Source organism: Cicer arietinum, chromosome 5, assembly GCF_000331145.2.
Source record: "Cicer arietinum cultivar CDC Frontier isolate Library 1 chromosome 5, Cicar.CDCFrontier_v2.0, whole genome shotgun sequence".
Lineage (NCBI taxonomy): Eukaryota > Viridiplantae > Streptophyta > Magnoliopsida > Fabales > Fabaceae > Cicer > Cicer arietinum.
In genome coordinates this window covers 72289646-72308119 of record NC_021164.2, presented here as the reverse complement: position 1 = coordinate 72308119, position 18474 = coordinate 72289646, and the positions used below count along the sequence as shown (strand labels likewise).

Here is an 18474-nt window from a genome sequence, read left to right as displayed (position 1 = left end):
ATTTATTGACATGGGTGAATTGGAACCAATTTTTGTGTGTGAAGCAACCAATTTTTTCAATCAATACAGTTTTTATTAGGATGACTATTTGACAGATTATATGTGTGTATCTACATATCTATGAATATATGTCATTGGAGCCCCTAACTATTCACCAAAAATATAATATGTGATTGGTACAAACACTTGAGATTTAATCATATGTGTTGACCACCTTATCTCTCCTCATACATACTCAACACATGCATTGTTGACTAACTACACAAAATGATTGAATCTTATTAGGTGACATCAACTATATTATATAGACATATATACATTCATGAACAAAGTAGTTCAGACATGCCAATCAATCCCCTTAACTAACATCATGTACTATATAATTATTTAATTATTGATTCGTTCTAGTCATAAAAAATTTATTAAGTCGGCTAATAAATTCAAAACATCCACATTATATGGGTGGTGTGGTAGTGAGGAGAAGAACAGAAACAGAGTTCCCCTTACAAAATGTAATTAAATTTACTTTTATAATGTCAAGTTGACATGTGATTTTCTTATAGCTCACTTCATCCACAACTTGCAGCACATATACTTATATAAATTTCTGGTGAATGAATTACTAATGGTAAAGAAGCTAATTCTGACCTTCTAATCAAAGAAGACACTAATTAAAGATGGTAAGTGTTAGCTAATCCTTTCTTCTTGCTTGAGATTTTTTATGTTCTTCTAAATGGACAAATTAGGAAGAATGAATCACTTTCTCATAGTGTGTTTGGAAAGAAAAAAAAAGTTGGTGCCGCGCATTTCGTTAAACTCTCCAATTTGTAGCTTTTAATATTTAAGGCATGAGCTTATTCTTAATACGCGGAAAAGTGAATTCAAACTTGAATCTAAATAAAGACTTAAACATGTTAGGATTCAAAATTCAAGGTTCAAGACACTTATTCATAGTGATCTTGAACCCTGTTTAGTTTATTCTCATGCATTTAGTATCATTAGATCTCTCTTCTTCTCTATAGTATACATTAATGCTAAAAAACAATTTACCTTAGTAAATTAATAATTATATCACTTTTATTATGAATATTTTTTTCTTCAACTTACCAATAGAGTTGTCTGTTTACTTAATTTAACTTGATTAATTGAATTTTTTTATAACTTGCTAGGGAATATGCAGAAATATGGGTACCCAACCAAGAGTGCAGAGAAGTCTAGGAGGAAACAGAGCTGCAATTTTTGTATATGGTAATACAGAAAAATTTGGTGTTTGTTTTTTTTCTTTCATAAAAGCTTCTTTTCTAACTTTAGATTTTTAAAATTGTCAACAAAATAAAACTTTAGATTTTAAAAAAATCACACGTGTTTTGAAAGTAGATTTTCAAACGACATCATAAAAATTATGTTTTTTGGATGTGTAGGACTTCGGAATTGGAAAAAAAATCTCTTCTTTTTTATATGTCAAATAAAAGTGTTTTGTTTGTATTTATAGTAAATTAAAAATATAATTTGTGCATGCAGCTATGGAAGGGTTAGAGAACATGGCTTTTGTTGCAAATGCAGTGAGCCTAATAACTTACTTCCTTGGATACATGAACTTGAGCTTAACAAAATCAGCCACAACACTTACCAACTTTATGGGAACTGCATTTTTACTACCACTCATAGGTGGATTCATTTGTGATACCTATTTGTCTAGGTTCAAAACTTGTGTTCTGTTTGCATGCATGGAATTGTTGGTAAGTTTAATCAATTTTTCTTATTACTAGTAGATAGCAGCTAATTATTAATTCGTTAACCAATCCCTGCATTTTATCAGTTATTAATTTTGAAAACTGTTCTTTCCACAAATGCCCTCTCTCGTTAGACTCTTTTAGATTTAGTAATTGGTAAAGCAGGAATATGGGTCATGGTGGGAAAATAATAATAGAAAAATTATCAATGCACATCCATATATTTTATTTACACCTACTGAAAATTAGAAATAAAATACTGATAATAACTGTGATATGTTGATGGGATAGAAATAGAGATAGAAAGAAAATGAAGTATTTAAATGAGTATAAGAAATTGAAGGGTGTATATGTATATTTACTCATAATAATAATACTATGATAGGGATCCAGTTTAAGGTAGGCCGATGGATAAGATCTCTAAACAACCATTTTAGGTCTCTATAAAAAATAAAATTTTTACTTTATCAAAAGGTCTTAAAAAATAAAAATTTATTTAATAAAAATGTCTCATATTTTAATATTTTAAAATTAAAACATATAATTTTTTTAAAAATTTAATATTGTTTCAATAATATTAAATCAATTGAAAATGAAATATTACATGACATCAATTATATTAATTTAAAGTTAGACAATTCGTTTAGGTCTACAAATGTGTTGGACCAACACAAGATCCATTGACTTTAAGATTAATTATGTGATAAATTATTCTATTTAATAACTCGATATGAATGATAAATTTCACTAATTCAACCATCAAATCAAAAGTTTTTCTCGAACAAATCAACTCTATAAATTTTTATAAAACTTTAAAAAATTTTAATATTTCATTAAATAATTTCAAATTGAAGAATAAAAAACTTTTAAAAATATATGTAAATATTAATGACTAAATTACTTAGCTATGAATTTTGAATTTATTTATAGCTTTATAAGTTTAACCTATAATATATTATATTAATAATCAACGGTTAGATTAGTAAAAATAATCGTTTATATTAAGTTATTAAACGGAGTCACGAATTACAACGATGTTCCGAGTCAACTAATCCCCTAATTACACTAATTTAACAATATTAATAATAACTTCCTTTCAGCATCATCGATTATAAGTTTATAATTTTATAACGATTCATAATAAATTTTCTGTGTATCGCTTAGTTAAGTATTAGTTTCGTTTTCAAAAAATAATATATTTTATAGTGATACATGAGGAATTAGGGTATTTGGTTGAGAAGATAAAAATAAGTGAAAGAATGTTATAAAGAGAGAGATAGATGAAAAATATAATAAATTTAAAGTATTGTTTGATAAAAGATAAATAACAGAGAAAAATGTCTTCTCTCACTTCTTTTGTTTGATTGAATATATAAGTGATAAGAGAAAATTATTATGTTTAGAAAGGCCAAAATACCCTAAAATAAATAAAAAAAATCAACAGACAATTGTTTTATTTTAATTTAGTCAAAAAACTGTTTTATTTAAATGATTAATTTAATTAATTTAAATGATCAAATAAATTTTATAAATTTAACTTAATTAATTTCATTGATTTGATATATTAATCCAATAATTGAAGATTAATTAAATTAATTATTAAATTGATTTAATTAAACAATTGATTGTTTAATTATATTTTTTAAATTAAATTTATTCATTTTAAACTTATAAACGAAATTGGTGTTAATTTCAATCTGTTTTTTTCATCGTCAAATGGTTCAGCGAAGTGATAATAAATTAGAAAGAAAAAAAAAAGTCTTCAATACAATAAAAATTATGTAGCATTTTCTCTCGTTTTTCTTCGCAGTTATGGAGAGAAACAAAAAGAACGTGAGTCCCATACTAATAAAAAAAGATGTGTTATTTCTTTACAACTTCTCGTGTTCCTTAATCACCTCAACCAATGAAAGCATTAGTGAGCCTCTATAACCATAGCCTCCATTATTATGACTGATGTGTTTGATTTAATTGTACAATCTCCCAATTGGACTCTCTTTCTATTTTGAGTCCTTCAATCTAATTTTGATCGGATTTTGCCGGTGTTGGATTTTCATTAATATGTGTTTGATTTTTAATGGACAATGCTATAAATTAATTATTGTCTGAATTAAAGAAAAATAAAAACCAGTGGGTAATGGGGAGTAGTAATAACTAATCATCAGTTGAGTTACAGTTTGATTTGGTTAGGGAAGGATTGAAGGGGTGCGGGGAGGGTTCGTCAGAGGGAACGAATAAGAAGATAAAATAATTAATAGGATGGAGTGGAGACTCGGTCTTCCTCTTCCCTTCTATGGTTATTTTTTTAAATTCAAATAATTATTATTTTACTGGCTAATAATAATTTGACACATATTAGAAAAGAAGAAAAAAAATTCACAGTTAAAAAACTTGTTTAATTAAACGTACAACTAAGTTTTTCTTAAAATATGTGAAAAATGAAGAAGGTGCTTATAAGAAGGGATAGAAAAATATCTGTATGAACACAATATTTGAGCACAAATATTTGGGTGCACACACAAATATAAATAAATAAAAAATTAAATAGAAGAATAATTTAAATTTTGATTCATCTATTTTCATCGATTCACTGAATTGATCAATATATTTAAAAGTTTGCATTTTGGTCTCTCTCTCATATTTTGACCTAAAAACGGTTGATTTAATATACTTTAAATGATGTGACATACGATTTGATAATATAAAATCATCGCATCAATTATTCATATGTCATCAATTATATTACAAAAATAAATAAAAAATTAAAGTTAAAAGTTAAATTTTTATAAATATTAATCATTCTACGTCATTGTATCATATATCATGTTATTGAAAGCATGTTATATATATATATAGCTACTTTGTATTTAAAAAATCAGAATAAAAAAAAATTAAAATAGAATAACTAATTTCATAATTCGATAAAATTAGGTGGACTAAAATTAAATTAAGTCTTTTTTTTTTTGAATTGTGTCCCAACATTTTTAATTTGTATTTTTTGCCTATATAAGATTTACTCAAAGGGACAAGTATCTTCTTAGCAACAGTATCCCAATTTGAAGGAAAAATACTTAGTATGGTCACAAATCTTATGACCAAAACATTGTGACTACAAAATAATCGCTCAATTTGAAGTGCATGATGCTGACAACAATTGCTATCAATTATTACGACAGTAAAACTACTCTCTCTAATCTAAAAGAATAGTTGTAATTGACTATTCTTTTTTACGTATTAAGAAAAGATATAAACGAAGAAAAGACAACGGCGATTTTATCAAAATGCCCGTATCAACTATTGTTTGGATGAAGTAATTTAGTTGACTTCAATAGCGTACCTAGTATTAGATATATACAACACAATCCTAAGAATTTAACATTAATAACCAGAAACAATTTCCAAAACATTTTTCTTCCCTTTCTATATCAAGCATCAAATTATAAGGGGAATGTTCAGGATAAAGCAAAAGATGTAACAACAAATGAATAAATAGGAGGTTGACTCCTTTGTAATTACTGTAGATCCATGGATGGATAAAGGAGAAGATCATATTAATGAGTAAGAAGATATATTGATATTTTGAGAATTTATATTGAAAACAATATAAATTATGTAACATTAATACATCATGTTCTATTTATAGAACTTATGACTAATTAACTGCAAGTTACTTTCTAACAATTCTTAACTAACTAGAAAGACTTACAACTAATTTATCTAACTAATTATTGATATGTGTGTTATGCTTTATTTACCGTTTTAAAAAGAAAGAAAAATATTTAAATTTTAATATAATATTAATTATTGTAAATAAATAAAAATATTATAAAAAAAAAGACAAATAATTTTAATAATAGTAACAAAATTTATTGGTTTTATTAATATGTATAAATAAATTTAAAACGAGTATTAAAAATTAAGTGATCCTCATACAATTGAGTCTTTTAATTGCAGGGATATGGTCTCCTAACATTTCAAGCACGTTTCCAACAATTAAGACCCATTCCTTGCAAAAATGTAGCATCAATTGATACAAACCAATGTGAAGCTGCTACTGGAGGCCAAGCTGCTATACTCTATACAGGACTCTACCTTGTTGCATTAGGAACAAGTGGTGTTAAAGCAGCTTTACCAGCCTTAGGAGCTGATCAGTTTGATGATAAAGATCCAAAAGAAGCAGCTCAACTATCAAGCTTTTTTAACTGGTTCTTGTTTAGCCTTACATCAGGAGCAATACTTGGTGTTACTTTCATTGTTTGGATTAGTGCTAACCAAGGATGGTATTGGAGTTTTACCGTTTGTACTATAGCTGTTTTATTCTCAATTATTTCCATTTGCATGGGAAAGTCATTTTACAGAAATAATACTCCAAAGGGAAGTCCTCTAATTAGAATTATACAGGTGAATAATATTATATTCGTTTTTTTTTTTAAGTTAAATATGTTTTAAGTTTCTATAAAGTTTTCATTTTTTTTTTTTAGTTTCAATTAAATTTTTCTTAGACTTTAAGTCTAACTATTTTTCCATCAGCAGTTTTAGTTTCTGTAAAATAATATTTAAAAGAATGTTTATGCTGCATATTAATTGGACTAGTGTATTGATTTAATTTGTCGAACTTTTAGGTATTTGTGGCAGCCTTTAGAAACAGAAAACTCCAAATTCCAGAGGATGCAGATGAAATGCATGAGATTCCTGAAAAAGAAAGAGGGGAGAATAATGAAATCCTTAAAAGGACTGAACAATTCAGGTTATAAAATATACAATGAAACATATTTGAATCCTTCATAAGTATGTTTGGATTGAAATTTAAGAGTTAAAATTGTTTTAGAAGTGCAGAATTAATTTTGATATATTTAAATAGATTCTAGAAGAATTGATTTTAATTTGAATCTAAAATTTGAAGTTTTTGCCTTCACAATTGATTTTTAACCTCAAATTTAAGTGTCATTTACTTTGTGAAAATGATGAGATGCTCTTAAACTAAACAATTATCATAGAGATAAAATGAAATGTTGTTAATGAAAATGTATGTTTGAAAATAATTTTTTGACATTTTCATTTTTTCTAAATATATAAACGATTGTTTATTTCAAAGTCTCTTACCTTCTTATTAACTAGTAAAACGATTGTTTATTTCAAAGTCTCTTACCTTCTTATTAACTAGTAAAACTGCCACAAATTTTAGAAAATGTTTTCGGAAAGTAAACTACCCTTATTCTTCAAATCACTTTTTAGCCTGGAATAATTTCACAAAACCAGTTTATTCAGAATATTTCAGTCTGCACAGAATCAAACACAGACTAACTCTAATGCCACATGACCGCTTAGAAAAAGTACTATTTATCTAAAACTTGAATTACTAATTTGTTTCTTTCTTTTCTGCAAAAATGTATTGCAGATTCTTGGACAGGGCAGCAATTGGTAGAGTTAGTACAGCAGTAACAGCATCCACAGGGTCCTGGAATCTTTGCACAGTTACACAAGTAGAAGAAACAAAAATCCTAATCCGAATGCTACCAATAATATTGAGCACAATATTTATGAACACATGTTTAGCACAGCTTCAAACATTCAGCATACAACAAAGCACCACATTGAACACAAACATCATGGGATTCAAAATGCCAGGACCCTCTCTTCCAGTGATCCCTCTATTGTTCATGTTTGTCCTAATCCCTTTATACGACCGGTTTTTTGTCCCGCTCGCTCGTAGAATCACAGGTATACCAACCGGAATTCGACACCTTCAAAGAATTGGAATTGGATTGGTTCTCTCAGCTGTATCCATGGCAATTGCTGGTTTTATTGAAACGCACCGCAAATCTGTCGCCGTCAAACACAACATGGTGGATAGCATAGAGCCTTTACCAATGACTGTGTTTTGGTTGGGTTTTCAATATGCTATTTTTGGAGCTGCCGACATGTTTACACTTGTTGGGCTACTAGAGTTTTTCTATGCAGAGAGTTCAGCTGGAATGAAATCACTTAGCACAGCAATTTCTTGGTGTTCTGTTGCATTTGGTTATTTTACAAGCACTGTGGCTGTTGAGGTTGTTAACAAAGTGAGTGGAGGCTGGTTGGCAAGTAATAACTTGAATAGAGACAAGCTTAACTATTTTTACTGGCTTTTGTCTATCATAAGTGTTGTAAACTTTGGATTTTACTTGATTTGTGCCTCTTGGTATAGATACAAAACAGTGGAGGACAAACAAGGTGATTCAAAAGAGGGTGTTACTGTTGACATAGCTAAGGTTTGATTTAGACTACTAGGCCTACATAATCAACTTGTAATTTATATACTTATATTCATGCATCTCTGCTTGTGGAAACTAGCTAAACCTGCATAAAAAGAATTATAAATAAACTTGATTTGATAAACTTAACTCCCTTCACAACAAACTTGATTTTATTACCATTGTTAATGCAAGCTGCTTTAAGGGAGTATATATTTGGGTGTGGATGATGGTAGGAAACTTGGGTATTATGAGGTGTCCAACAGTCCAAGTGCTTGGATACTCGTCAAGTGACTGTCATGGACACAAACCAAGGCATCGGTGCTCACAGTTTGTAAGAAGGAATAGATTACAGTAGCTCTAGTCTTGGCTGAAGCAGAGCGTGAGATGGTGTGTCAGTGTAGCAAAGGAATTGCAACTCCACAATGTAAATTATTATAAGCCTGATGCAACAGTAGTAGTGAACTGCATAAATTCTGATTGTGTTGTTGCTGCCATTGAGCAGAAAGGGACTATATCAGCTTGATAATGTTGTCACTCACACTACGAGGCAAATGAATGTTGAAGCTCACAGTTTGGTTGGGATAGCAAATAAAGTTGGGTCCAAACTTGGTTGGGTAATATTCTGCTACTTGTTCTGTTACCTAGTCTAGAACTTTTATTTCAAAAAAATATAAATTAGCTCTTGCTTCTCACTCTGGTTACATTTTAGTTTACATCCACCCCACAATGAGGGGCTCATTGGTAAAAAAAATACCCCAAAATAAATTACTCTTACAATTTTCAATGTAACATTAATTACTTTTTTTTACAACAACATCATCTAATTAATACTACTTGCATTACTATTAAATCAACATATTTCACTGGTTTATGATAAATGTGAATACATCAAGACTTTTTTAGCTAAGAAGAGCTTATAACATCTCATTCATTATAATATAGTGAATACAATCAACATCAATAAAGACGTGAAAACTAACTAAAGATATGACAACCAAAAACAAAAAAAATGATCAACCTCATTGATTTATCTCTTAATAAACTCAATACCGAGTGTTTGTATACAAATTATAAAAAAGACGTCTACAATCCTTGATACATCAATACTTGATAAAGATAATCTAATACTATTATTCTTTGTTTTTATACACATTTTCAAAATATATGTAAACGGTCAAATGAATCACTCATTCTCAAACCTAGAGCTTATCTCTTTTCTCTCTATTTTTTTTTTTTCCAATTAATATATGGAAATGGAAAGTTTTCTGAAACTTGAAACCAAAATTGTTCCCAGAAATTTCATGTATGAAAGAATTACCATATAGATTAACCACAAACAATGAGGCGGCTTCATTATTATGAAACTTACAAGGAGTCAAATAGCTCCATGTAGAAGCCTTCCTCAAGTTTCTAGCATCTAGAAACAACATATGAAAGAATACAACACAAATCAACCATCATTCTTCCTTTTTTTTTCTAATCATCATGTTTCATTAATTTATCTTTTCCCCCCCAACTTTTGCAAGGGGATATACATCTCAGGATAGCACTAAAGAACGCATGACATAATTATTAGGTCATTGACAAATTTGTATCAATGAATAAGATATTCACCCCAGACTTTAATCAGGACAAGCAAGTTCGTCTCGGCGAATTGTTGAATAACAGCTCACTTCTAGTCAAAAACCAGAGTAGCAATTCATTCAGAATAAATGAATATGTAACAGGAATCTTCCATCACCTTCAAAATGTAGTGGAAATCATGTCAAGAAACTGCCACAGAATTATTTCTGGGTGGAGGGTTATGAACTGTGACAGTGTCCGCTGCTTTGGATGGAGGCCAGTAGCGAAACATGGACCTACCAACAATGTTCTCAATTGGGAGTGGACCCCTGATGGACACAAAAGATGCGATTAAGTTATTATTAAAGTCGGTCATCTAAATTAAGTGCATATACAAATATGTATTAGCTTCTAAGATCTGAGAGCATGTTTACATAAGCTAGAAGTTTTGAGAACAGCATCAACAAATAGGCCAAAATGTCGTCCACCTAAAAGCACTATATTTTCCAATAGAAACAACAGAGTAAAGTCAGTAGGAGGAACAGAAAATTTACCAGTTATGAGAATCAAAACTTTTGTTACGATTGTCTCCCATCACAAAAACATGTCCTTCCGGCACAACCTGCAAACGTTAAAAGAACAAAAAACTACTATTAATCATGTTGCCATGTACCACAATCCATAAACAAAGCACCATCACGAAATATTATTACCATTGGAGCCATCTCATAAGCAAGAGGTTCTAATACAAATTCCTCCTCTTCAGCAACAGCATTCACCAGTAGTTTCCCGTCACGAACCTGCCATAAAACCCAAAATACGTAAGATAACAGAGATCATGGCACAATACTTTAAATATGAATATATGATCAATTAATTACTAACAAAAATAAACTTACTTCAACAACATCACCAGCCTTAGCCACAACCCTTTTTATAAACACATCAGATGCACTAAAACCAAACTCCTACACAAGAGAAATCAAACAATTAACATCATTATTCATCAAACACCAAAAAACCTACAAGCAATTGCAATAATTAGACTGTAAAAGATACCTGCAACCAAGGTGGCGCTTTGAATATCACAATATCAGAAACATCAGGCTTTCTAAAGAAGAAAGAAAACTGTAACACGACATGAACAACCTTAATTAGTTCAAAAGATCCATAAATAAACACACAGACAAACAAAATACTAACAATATTATCAATACTAATTACTAACATTGACTGTCCCAAAAAAACACACAAACAAACAAAAACACGAGACAGATGATTGAAACAAACCTTTTCTGTTAAAACACGGTCACCAACTTCAAGAGTTGGGTACATAGAAGATGAAGGAATAGATTTAGGTTCAGCCAAAAACGATTTAAACAATAAACTAACAGTAACAGCAGTGAAAACAGCTTTAGCATCTTCAGTACAAACATTCAACAACCGCGAAATCCAACCACTAGTCTCTCTTTGATTCAAACTCGATTCTTTTTTAGAAATTTGAACACACTGCGTTCCGCCTTTATCAACCTCCCACGTTGTAGGATCAGGAACAGATTCATTACAAGGAAGCCACTTCGAACCCTGCAAAAAGGGTATAATCGAAGAAGTCTTAAAAGGTGAAATGCCCATAATACCCATAGCCGCCGTTGATGACCCAGAAACACAAGCCGTTGACTTCATAACCGAAATCAAACCTAAGATGATCGGATTCTTACATCCTTCATTGAGGATCTCTCCGGCGAGGGTAGAATAAGCAGAGATGGATGTGGAGTTTTTAGGTCTACCGGGGTAGAAATTGCGTACGCCGCCGCCGCCGGAACGATCGCGATCGCGTTTCTGGTTGTGTCCAAAGAAGCGAGAGAGGATGCAACATTCTTGGACACAACGAGAATTGGCGACCCGAACGCCGGCGGAGGAGACTAGATTCTGTGCGACATAACCGGAAAAGGAGAAGGTAACACGGATAGCCATAAGTAGAAAGTTAATTAGGTTGATGAAGAAAAGGTACAGGGTGGTATCGGAGAGAAAGATTTGAGAGGGATAAAACCCTAGCAAGTGTGGTAAGCCATTTTGTGAGAAGAAATCAGTGAAGCGAACACGGATGGGTTGAATTGAAGGGTGGTGACGTAATCAGGGATGGAAATCTCCGGGGACGCGATCCCCCGGAACGCCGGGAAAGAGAGTTGTGCAGAGAAAAAGCTGAGTTGGTTTGTTTGGGAGAGAGAAAAAAATTGAACAGAATTGGGATTTGGGAAGAAAGTATTGAATTTAGGTTTTAAAAAAACAAGAAAACGGCGACCGCTAGCTACTACAAGTACTATCGTTGCTTTTCATTATCCGACATGTATCACTCCTGTATTTACGATATTGCCTGTACACGAACCATTTTCCATATTTTACATTTTTTTTTTCAAAAAAATAAATAATTGAATTTTATGAGTTGGTTTAAATGTGAATTTGGTTCATACAAAAATAAATATATGTTTTATTTATTAGTTTTTGTAAAATAATGTTTTCTTAAATTTATATATCACTTGTTTTTTTGGTAACTGGTATTTTATTTTAATCTCTATAAATTTAATTTTAATAGAATTAATTCTTGTAACATGTGTGAAAATTTTATTTAGTTTTTGTGTAGTTTATATTGTATGGAATAAAATTAAATATTTTATGATATTATACGAACACACATATCAATATAAAAAAATTTGCAAAAAAAGTAAAATAAAGATAAAAAAATATAGTATATTTGTATATGAGAAAAAAATGTTTTAAAACCTTTGTTGAATAGTTAAAAACAAAAAAAAAATAGTAGATTTGTTAAATAGTTAATGAATAGAATGAGAGAAAAAGATAAAATAAATATATGTTGAGTTTAAAAGAGAAGAAGGATAGAATAAGAAGAAAATTATAAATTCTTTTGTTGATTTTGTTTCGGTTAAGAGAAAATAAATTTTAAATAGTTTTTACGTTTTGTTATTCTAACTCTTCTATATCGTTTTAAAATAGAGTGAGGATAAAATAAGTTATAAAATAGATTTTGACTCATTTCTTTTTCATCTCTATATTTTCTTTTAAAAATTAAATTGAAATAAAAATTTAAAAATATTTTTCTCTATTTTTCCTTTCCTTTTATTTTATTTTTATTAAAAAAATTAAAATTAAAAATGTCCAAAAAAATTGCACACAAATAAAAAATATAAAGATGAAGTATATATTTTTTTTTTATTATTATTATAAAAAAGTTAAATAATGTGCATTTTAATGTGTGCGCTGAAGAATTTAAATTTATTGTTGAAAAAATATAAAAAGATTTGAATTATTCCATATTTAAATTAAATATAAAATAATCATTTTCATGATTTCATTATTATATCGGTTTCATTTATATATAAATATAATTCTCTCGTATTTCGTTCAAATATAAAAGAATTCTAATCCATATAAAAGTTACATGTTTGGCCAAATTAAGTGACCCATATTGCACAGTGACATAAGTGCCTGCGTCACTCAACAAGTCAAATATTTTTTTATAAACACAAAATAGAAGTAGTCTGTCTTAACAACGAAGCTTACCAGATTTCGGAAAAAGAAAAAAAATATATAAATAAAACCGAAGCTTACAAGCTGGTTCATGTAACAAGAGATCAATAATAAGCTTATTTTCATTCAACAAAGAAACCTTATATATAATTATGGTACGACGAAAAAATCATAATTTATAAAATGCGTCTGACTTAGGATATTTTTCTTTATTATTTTTATTTTATTTTAAATACTCAATTTTGAAAAGAAAAAAATAATAAAATATCATATTTTTATATCATTGAGTCGATTTATTTTATTGAAACAATAGTAGTTTGATAGTATTTTCCTACTTAAAAAGAAAAATTATAGTTTAAAATCCAACAAGATATTAACATCAATAAATATATATTGATCGGGAACCAAATTAGTACAACTAAATCAACATTTAAATTTAAGTGTTAGGTAGGTATAGAAATAATATTTTTCTTTTTCAATATGTTTTATATCAATGTACAAAATTGTAGAAAAAAGTCATATTTATGGATTTGACTACTATAAAATGAGTGAATTTGATAGAACACTGCAAATTAAGAGGAATGGGCCTCAAAGAATGGGGTCCACTCAACCAAGTCACACACTTCACACACATTCAGTTTCTAGAATGATGGATGGAGGGAATAAAAGCTAGTAACAATATCTCTTATTCTACTGATATTCCATTAAAGAGAGGAAGTGAGAAAGACATTCAGTTTCAAGAAGGATGAATGAAATAAATAAAAGCTAATTAATAATGTCATTTATTTTATGTTATAAGAATGAGGGAATAGGAAGAGGGAAAGATAGTCAGAAAATATTCTAAGAAATAATTAGGGGAATTTTTTCTCTGGTTATGAGCAATTTTGTTCTGGTTTAAGAAATCTTAGAACTCTGGTCTAGTTCTTTTTTTTTTCTTCTCCATTTTCAGATTTCCAGCATTGTAAAAGTTTAAAGCTCATCAATTCTAGTCAATAAAATTGTGGTTTCTATCATTGGTTCGACCCGTCGGATACATATAGAAGCTAGCGAAACCGAATGCCACAAAAAATGTTTAACAAAGTTGAGGCTTTGGAGATAAGAATGGCTGAGATGGAAGGTTCAGTGCGTCAAACCTTGGATGAATTTCGTCATGCCATTTTGAAAGAGTTTGCAAAACTGTTGAATCGGCCTACACCTAGGATGTCACAGATAACCGATGGGCCAATTACGGAATACAAGATGGCAATGAAGAAGGTGGAGCTGCCGTCATTTGATGGTGACGATCCAGTGGGATGGATCACGCGAGCAGAGACATATTTTGAGGTACATGGAACATCTAAAGAAGTGAAGGTTTGTTTGGCGAAAATTAGCATCGAGGGAGCAACCATTCATTGGTTTAATCTTCTATGTGAAACGGAGGATGATCTCACATGGTTAAAGTTGAAGGAAACCCTGATTGAGAGATAGGGAGGAAAAAATAGTGATAATCCATTCGAAGAATTGAAAGATCTTCAACAAACTGGAGATGTGGAAGAGTATATTTCAGATTTCGAATATTTCTCTTCCCAGGTTATGCATCTCCCCGAAGAACAATATCTAGGGTATTTTTTGGGTGGCCTCCAACTAGAGGTACGTTTGCGAGTAAAGACCTTCAACTCTAAGACACGTGTGGAGGCGATGAAATTGACTCGTGATGTTGAAACAGAGTTACAAGGCGTGTTGAATCACATAGGAATCGGAGGTGGAATTCGTTCGTGAAACTGGAAAAGGGGAAGGAATGAAGTAATGGGCTTACTAATAGAAATGGGTCTGGACTGGGTTTTTTTCCAGGCTCAAACAAGAGAAATGCAAGTTATGGGGAAACCCAATCTAAAAATACTCTAACTGGGTAAAATCCTAACCCGGAATTAAGCATGCAAGGAGGCAACCTTAATCAGTACCAAACACGAACAAATGCCAACGAGGAGCGACGGGGGAACCATGAAAATCGCAATCGGGGAACTAAGCATCTTCCATATTCTGAATTAATGGATCATAAAGCGCGAGACCTCTGTTTTCGATGTGGGGAAAGGTTCCATCCTCTTCATCAATGTGCTGAAAAACAGTTGCGTTTGGTAATTTTGGGAGATGATGAAGTGGCGGACGATGCCGGTGAAGTCCTAGCTATCGAATTGAAGGAATATGAGGAAGACGTTGCAGTAAGATGCAACTCCACAGTGTTGTTCAGAATAGCAGAGGAAGGCAGAGCTCGAAATTGGTTCCTTTTTCCCCTACGTTTGGAAGGTACCGTGAAGGGCATACCGGTTACGATGATGGTGGACACTAGTGCTACTCACAATTTTGTGAATCCCCAAATGGCTGCAGTTCTGCAGCTGCCAGTATAACATATCCTAGTTACGAATGCAAAATTTAGAAACGGTTCTCGTGTGGCCATAACAGAGAAGTGTGGGAAGTTTGACATTTAAATTGGAAGGTTCCAGACCACTACTGAAGCTTACATAGTGGAATTACAAGGTGAGGACATGATTTTGGGAGTGGCTTGGCTGCATAAGTTAGGCAAGGTGCTATTTGATTAGGAAGACATGGCAATTTGCTTGGACTGGAAAGGGAAAACTGTGAAGCTGCAATGTCAAAATCCGGATAATTGGAAAACCAATCAAGAAAAAGAACTTAATGTTGTTACCACAAATATACTAAAGCCAAGAAAAATCATAACATGAGAAGGGAATAAGGAAACCATCAGCTGGGAACCTGGAAGTCTGCTACATAATCAATGTCTTAATGTTAGCCTTCAGGACAAGGCTCATTTTGAAGCGGATGACAATGATAGAACACTGGGTTTTGTACCAGGCACCCCCCCAATTTTACCTGCCACCCCCCAGTCATGATTAAAAGATTATTTTACCCTCCATCTCATCTATAAAAACCCAAAAAAAAATTTACTCACATTTTTCACCAACTCATTCGAAAATTTCAAATATCCGATTTTGATCCAATCCATCCCTCGAATATCTGAAAGATTTGAAACGCAAAAGTAAGTTATTTTCGAAACTTTGCATTTTTTCGAAAGTTTCGAAATGCATCCCTCGAAAGTTTTGAAGATTCGAAACAAAAACATTCGAAAGTTTACTTGAATCTGAAATGTTCGAAATGCTGCTTCCTCGAATTTTTTGAAAGCTTCGAAACAAGAAACTTTCGAAAGTTTGTTGAATGTAGAAAGTTTCGAAATGCAAGGCAGTGAAAGTTTCGATTTCGAAATTTTTGAATTCCTTCAAAGTTTCGAAACATTGAAATGGCTTGAAGGAAATGTGTTTCTGAAATCCTTTTATTACATTATTTTTTTTATTGTTTATAATTTTTTTTTAATATTTATATATTTATATGTTGCAGTGCCTAGGATGAGAGGTGCGTTCGGCCAAATTATTCGCAACATTATAGGCGGTGATGGTGCAGAGAGAATTCCACCACCAACATCAAATAGACGACGAAACGAAGCAAATCGTCCAATTAGGCAGCGTCGTCGAAGACAATATATCCATCATGATGTCCGTGAGCCTCAGATGGAGGAGGATGTCCGTGAGCCTCAGATGGAGGAGGATGTCCCTGAGCCTCAGTTGGAGGAGGATGTCCCTGAGCCCCAGTTGGAGGAGGATGTCCCTGAGCCTCAGATGGAACATGCTGATGATGCTGGATTCCCCAGATGACCGATGTTGAGACATGTGTTGACACAGTATGAGCACCACGTGGCTCAGAGGCTATGAGAAGGAGAGGTATATTTCAATTTGAGGTATTTTAAGTCTATTTAATTCAAGTGTTTGTTGAAATATATTTATTCAATTATTTATTTAAATATATTTAATGTTTATTTAATTTGTTGTTTATTTAAATTTATTTATTCAATTATTTGTTTAAGTTGATTCAATTATTTGTTTAAGGTTATTTAATTAATTAATTACTTTGTAATTACTCGCAGGATCGTGGACCGTTAAAAGTCATTTACTCATGGATTGAAGTTGAAGAAGTTTTCCGAAGTTCCTGTAGAGCATTGGATTCGGGAATCTGGGCTGCTACCTCTGTCTTCGGTCTACCTCACTATGGCTGATGCTGGTCTGATCTCCGCATTTGTTGAAAGATGGCACAGGGAGACCAGCTCATTTCATTTGCCATTTGGAGAGATGACTATTACTTTAGACGACGTCGCGACTCTCCTTCACATATCACCCCATGGTAAATTTTTTGATGCACTTGTGAATATGAACACTAATAATGCTGCAAGAGCTGCACATGAGTATTTAGGTGCAACATGGGAGGAATCTCTAGCTGAGATTAATTTTAATAAATGTGCCCAATATAGATTGCAATAGTTGCGTGATTTATATAGTCGTCTCATTCAAACTAACCAGTTTGAGTGTGCGCCTATAACGTACCTATTGCATTTAGTTGACAGCACAATTTTCGCCGATAAAACACATACGCGTGTGGAGGTGAAATACATCAGTTTATTTATTGATTTAGATCGTTGTAGATACTATTCGTGGGCTGCCGCGGCATTGGTTTTCCTTTATGACAACATGGGAGATGGGGCTGTCCACGACACTCGACATTTGGGAGGTTACATGACCCTTTTACAGGTATATCCATTTATTTAATTATTTTATTTATTAAGTTGTATTATTTTACTTATGTATTTAAATTAAGTTGTATTATGTTACTTATGTTGCAGTGCTGGATTTACGAACACTTCCCTATGATTTGTAAGCGAGGCGATAGAGGTGCGGTTCCTGCACATCTTCCAAGAGCATGTAGGTGGATTGCAAAACATGTTGTTGAAGGTGGATTAGTGACCTATCGACAGAGACTTGATGCTTGTTGCTTGAGGATGTAGTGTTTACACCATATGATGATGATCGAACTAATCATCTGTTTGAAGATATTTCGATGTTCTCTGGTTATCTTCGATGTGGTGGAGTCTCAGTCTCATATTTGTCAGAGCGATGTCTTCGACAATTTGGTCGTATTCAGTGCATCCCGCCTGATGTTCCTTTCAGGCCCAACAGTATAGATTGGGTGTGGCAGACTACTAATGCAGTCATCTGTATCGGTGTTTCGAAGGCTATATCATGTTGCGAGTTTTCCTGGAGAGGTCACTGAGGACTATTATCCATGGTACATATCTGTGTCACATCCTCTGATCATTCCTCGGTCTACTGCACATGCGGGTACATCCTCTGACCGTCCATCTGACCATCCATCATCTGCTGCACATGTGGGTACATCATCTGTTGCACATGCTGGTCCATCATCTTCTGACCGAGATCGTAGAGCAGCTGAGCTTGTACGTAGAGCCATTAATTTGGTAGAGTCGTTTAGTGAAATTCATGAGATTTTAAGTGAGT

The 18474-nt window shown here is 32.0% G+C and overlaps 2 protein-coding genes across 2 annotated transcripts; one reads left to right on the top strand and one right to left on the bottom strand.

The window, feature by feature from the left end:
* Positions 1–539: 539 nt before the first annotated feature.
* On the top strand, positions 540–8116 carry LOC101499278 (protein NRT1/ PTR FAMILY 4.5-like). Its single transcript, XM_004501545.4, has 6 exons — positions 540–680; positions 1170–1248; positions 1522–1739; positions 5688–6134; positions 6356–6480; positions 7132–8116. The coding sequence occupies exons 1-6, from the start codon at positions 678–680 to the stop codon at positions 7988–7990; spliced, it is 1731 nt and encodes a 576-aa protein (XP_004501602.1). The 5' UTR covers positions 540–677; the 3' UTR covers positions 7991–8116.
* Positions 8117–9295: 1179 nt separating this feature from the next.
* On the bottom strand, positions 9296–11813 carry LOC101499596 (thylakoidal processing peptidase 1, chloroplastic). The gene is made up of 6 exons (XM_004501547.4): positions 10823–11813; positions 10592–10660; positions 10432–10500; positions 10246–10332; positions 10087–10154; positions 9296–9861 (listed from the first exon to the last, which is right to left on the bottom strand). Exons 1-6 carry the CDS (start codon positions 11504–11506, stop codon positions 9735–9737), a joined length of 1104 nt encoding a protein of 367 aa, XP_004501604.1. The 5' UTR covers positions 11507–11813; the 3' UTR covers positions 9296–9734.
* Positions 11814–18474: the final 6661 nt, after the last annotated feature.